At 62.5% G+C, this 4,689-nt stretch overlaps 1 protein-coding gene across 1 annotated transcript in view; it reads right to left on the bottom strand.

Moving 5' to 3' along the window:
- Positions 1-4,689, bottom strand: part of RAPGEF1 (Rap guanine nucleotide exchange factor (GEF) 1) — a 114,719-nt gene that overhangs the window by 6,394 nt on the left and 103,636 nt on the right. The window contains 1 exon segment of the mRNA XM_010856942.1: positions 1,825-1,912. Within this exon segment, the coding sequence (XP_010855244.1) occupies positions 1,825-1,912 (88 nt within the window).

The following is a 4,689-nucleotide window of genomic DNA, read 5'->3' as shown; positions in this document are numbered from 1 at the left end:
TCCTCCCCCCTTCCTGAGTGAGCCCTGGGAACGTGGGGAGGGCAGAGGCCTGTGCGGGGCGGCAGGGCTGTGAGGGGGGTCAGCCCGCACCTATTTGACCCTGAGGATCGCTCTTGACCACCAGCCTCTCCTGCCTGCAGAGCCGTTGCCTGCATGCCCAGGCCTGCCTCTCTGCCAGGGTGGACCCAAGGTCCCTGTGACGCACTGACACACGGCTGCCTCCTGAGCTCAGGCAGAGGAAAGCAGTTCCCTGGGGGAGGCGCACAGCCTGGCAGGGCAGGTCACTCTCGTCATCCATCCCCAGGTCCTTCCCCAGCTCTGGAGACCCACTGCCCTGGGGTGTCATGGCTTCTCGCTGCCCTCCTGGGTTCGCCGTCTCCGGACCCTTCTCGGCTCCCTCCCACCCGCTCTCTAGAAATGCACTCGGGAGGGAGTTGCAGACCAGGGACCGTGCTGGTGCCTGCCGCACCAAGGCTCGCCAGCCAGCTGTGCCCAGGGTCTTGGTGCTGTGACTTGTCCACTGAAATGCCTGAAGTGGCCACACAGAGTATATGCTGCGAAGCCGGGTCTGGGAGGCCTGGGCATGGGTGCATTTCCTCCACACTGCCATGCGGGTCCCATGGCCCTCTCTGAACCTCGCTTCCCCTAATTATACGTGGTGGGAAATAGTATCAGGGCACTGCCATGCAGTGACATAAGTACATAAAATGCCATCAGAGCTGAGTGAGGTCGCCCGTGCAGCGCTCTGCACCACAGCCGACACCAGGAGGGTCTCAGCAGGTGTGAGTCACTCATCACTGAGCCAGGACTGCGGCCACTGCAGGTGTGAAGCTGGAGGGCAGGAAGTCTGTGCGTGGGCCGTCTGGTTCTGAGGGCCCGGGGCCCCAAGGCGGGTCACAGAGGAGACGGAGGCCAGGTGGGGGACGCCTGGGCACAGGGGAGGGCGGGGAGAGTGGAAGGACTCAGGCCTGCCCGCCTAGGGCTGGGCTGTCCAGCAGGTGGCAGCCACGGGCTGTGACGCAGGACGAGGCCGGGAGGGGACCCACTTCTGGGACAGGAGCTGCAGGTCAGTCTTGGCAGGAGGGGCGAGACTGCATCTGAGAAAGAGGCGGCAGAGCAGGTCCCTGCCAGCCATGGGTCTTCCTGGGCCCCTGCGGGGGGGCGTCGTCTCTGAAAGGGCGAGCCGTGGACGCCGAGCTTCTGTCCACTGCTGGGCCTGCTGGCAGGTGGAGGGGCCGGGCCTGTCCTGGGGTTGTTCCCTGGAGTCCTAATGCCCTCACGTCCCGTGCACTTTGTACCTGTCACCCCCGGTGCCCAGGGCTCAGCTCCCAGAGGCTGCACATGCCAGTGACCTGGATCCCCGGGACCCACACACTCCCTCCCTCAGGGTGCACTGTTCTCGTCATGTCCGACTGTGTGGGCTGCAGCCCTCCAGGCTCCTCTGTCCATGGGATTCTCCAGGCCAGAACACTGGAGTGGGTTGCCATTCCCTTCTCCAGGGGATCTTCCAGACCCAGAGATAGAACCTGTGTCTCCTGCATTGGCAGATGGATTCTTTACCGCTAGCACCACCTGGGAAACCCCTCAGGGCGTATCAGGTCCTTCCGTCTCAGAATCACCCAGTGATCACAATGGCCACCAGGCAGCACTCTCTGTTCCAAGCACATCACGTAACGTCACTCGGCCCTCTCAAGACAGAATGAGGCTCAAAGGAGCCTGGCCTGAGGCCTCAAGCCGGGACATACAGAGCTGGGCTGGGCACTGCCCCTCATCGCTGCCCCCACCCTGCAGACGGCTCTCTGAAGGAGGGTGAGGCGGCAAGGATATCTGTACTGCAGCTTCTGGATGAGCTCCTCAGGAGTGATGAAGGTCCTGTAGGTGGTCAGGAAGGCCTCGCAGTACAACACCAGATCTGGAGGGAGGAGCAAGGAACGAATCAGCTAGCCTGCTGCTGGTGTGGGCATCGATGGGCAGCATGCCCGCTGCAGGACGCGCTCCCCACTCTGACCAGACGCTGAGGGCCTCTTGTTTGCCCAAAGACTTGACGATTCGAGTCTTAACCATCACGGGCAAAGAGAACACAATTCAGACCTGTCAGCAGGGCTCTGAAGCTAAGTGACAGGTAACGCTCAGGGGCAGCAGGGCCCAGGAACAACCGCCTTGGGAGTCCCCACACAGTGAGAGGCTGAGGGAAAGGCCTGGGGCTCTGCCTGGCACACCTGGCACACCAGGTGCAGGCTCTGGTGCCAGGGGAGGGAGGGGCCCCCTAGGAGGAGCCTGGCCTGGAGGCTGGGTGGTACTCGGGCTGGCCGCTCCCACTCAACACCTCCCTTTCCCTTTAGGGAGCTTCTCGTCGGGGATTCCCAAACTTTCCAGATTCACAACGGCCCCTTTATTCACAGCTGTGACACACCCTCCTAACCAGGCAGTCTCTGACACTGAGGAAAAAATAGGGGAGTTTTAAATGAAGGTCCCTCCTGGAGACACAGGACCTGGTCAAGCTAGTGAACTTCAGGTTATCCTGTGCTGGAACTAAGGTTTGAGTCTGGATTTGGCTCCCAAGCCTGTGATCCTCCCCATGAGGCTGACCTGTGATCCTCCCTGTGAGGCTGACCTGTGGTCCTCCCCATGAGGCTGACCTGCAGTCCTCCCTGCGAAGCTGACCTGTAATCCTCCCCATGAGGCTATGGCCCTCCCCGTGAGGCTGACCTGCGATCCTCCCCAGGAGGCTGATCTGCAGTCCCCCCTGTGAGGCTGAGCGCACACTTGCTAGACACAGACCACTGTCTGCTGTCTTCTCTCATCCCTCCCCCAACTCGCTGGGGGGAGGCCCCGAGAACCCCTTCTCCAGCTGAGCAGCCCCACCTGGTTGAGCCCTGGCTCCTGTCCCCTGCCCTCCCTGATCACCCTCAGGACAACGAGGGGAGAAGCCCCCCCTGCACCCATGTCTGGGGCATGCTGGTGGGGCCCGGCTGGCAGAGTGGTGACCTGAGGGGGGCTCAGGGCAGGGGCCACAGTGGGGTCAGCGGCACTGGGCTTGGGCTTCCTCCTGGACTCCAAGCACCGCCCCCCGGCACCACCCAACTCCTGTCAAGACTGGGCTTCTGTTCAAAGAGGGATGAGGAAGCAGAGATGGGTTGAGCACCAGCCAAGGCTTGCTTCTGAAAGAAGGGGTCTGGGGCTGCGCCCTGAGCCTGGGGCCTCCAGCCAGTGGTGTGGTCTCTGGCCTGCAGGCAGCCCCTGCCTGAGGAGTTTGCTATGGCCCAGGGCCTTTAACTCAACGTCCATCCCGGGGACAAATGCTGGAGCCTCAAAACCCCTCCATGGAGAAGAGCGAGTGGAAGCCCCCAGGGGCAGTAGGGCCGCGTCCCCAGGCACAGTCAGTACTGGCTGAAAGGTCTCGGGGCCGCCCTGCCCGCCGGGCTCCCTCTGGCCTGGGCCACAGCCCGCGGCACCTGGCAGGTCAGCAGCATCCTGCTAAAAGCCGAGGTCTGAAGCTGGCCCCCATTCAGCCTCTCTCTCCAGGTTGAGGGCGGAGCTCCGGCCGGTGCAGCAGGCGTGGGGGAGGGGGCACTGCAGAGGCTGTCCCGGGATGCAGAGACCCCCCAGCACTTCCTATGTGCCAGGTGTGTTTCATCTAAGCTCATGCAACCTTCACACCCACCGGGCGCCTAACCGCTTCACAAAGCTGAGTCAGCTGAGGCCGGGCAGGGGCTAGAGGCCGCCTGCCAGGGTTCAAACCCAGGGTCTCCAAGACTGTGCAGTGCTCCGGTCAGAAGAAACCCGCAGGGCAACAGCGTGGCTGCGGAGTCTGCGGGAGCCATTTCTTCTTTTTCTCCGGTTTTCAAATTTTCAGCAATGCAAACAATTACTCTGGTACTGATTTCCTAATTTAAAATTTTCCATCTGGGCGACATACTTGGGGAAACCTGCTGTTAAGACGCGAGGACCAGGTCGAGTACAGACATGAAATTGGGGGGTTAGGGTTTCAAGACTGAGGTGTTTCAATTCCTCCACTCCCTACTTCAACGCTGCTGTTCCGTCACCTGACAATTTAAAAAATGTAAAAAGGAAATGGATGTGGGGGGAGGCGGCCCCTCCCGCCTGACCAAGGTCACGGGCGCTGGCCTCACGGCTCCCCTCCCCCGCCCCCAGAACACAACCTGGAAGGCCTGCGCCCTCACCAGCGGGCAGGCGGGCCCTGCTCCTCCAGCCCTCCCGAAGGCCCGGGCGGAAGTGCGGTGTCTCTGTGCCGAGGGCGGGAGCCCTGCTCGGTGCCGGTACCACTGCTGGGGGACTGGACAGAGTGTCTGCCCACAAAGCTCCCAGAGGAAAAGAGACGCAGCCCAGCGCGGCCGTCAGGGCCGAACATCAGGAAGAGCAGAAAACGCTCCCCGTACGTCAACATGACTTCACTGCTGTGGCAGGCGTGTTGTTGCTCAGGCCCTGTCTGTGCAGTGCCCGCAGGTGCTGAGCTCTGTCCCGGAAACTCGCCCCCTGACAAGGCCGGAGCCCCACTACCCGCACGCAAAGCACCCACTCAGAGAGAGAGCTGGGGCGTACAGGCGCTGGTCTTGCATGTGGGTCACTGTCCACCAGTGGTGCCCACGTAGGACCTGCAGCTCCGACCCGCTCAGTGCTAGGAGGGAGGGGGGCAGAGCCGTGGCTTCCGCGGGACCCCCCGCCCCC

This window comes from Bison bison, unplaced genomic scaffold, assembly GCF_000754665.1.
Source record: "Bison bison bison isolate TAMUID 2011002044 unplaced genomic scaffold, Bison_UMD1.0 scf7180017864375, whole genome shotgun sequence".
Lineage (NCBI taxonomy): Eukaryota > Metazoa > Chordata > Mammalia > Artiodactyla > Bovidae > Bison > Bison bison.
This window is presented reverse-complemented; position numbering and strand designations above follow the sequence as displayed.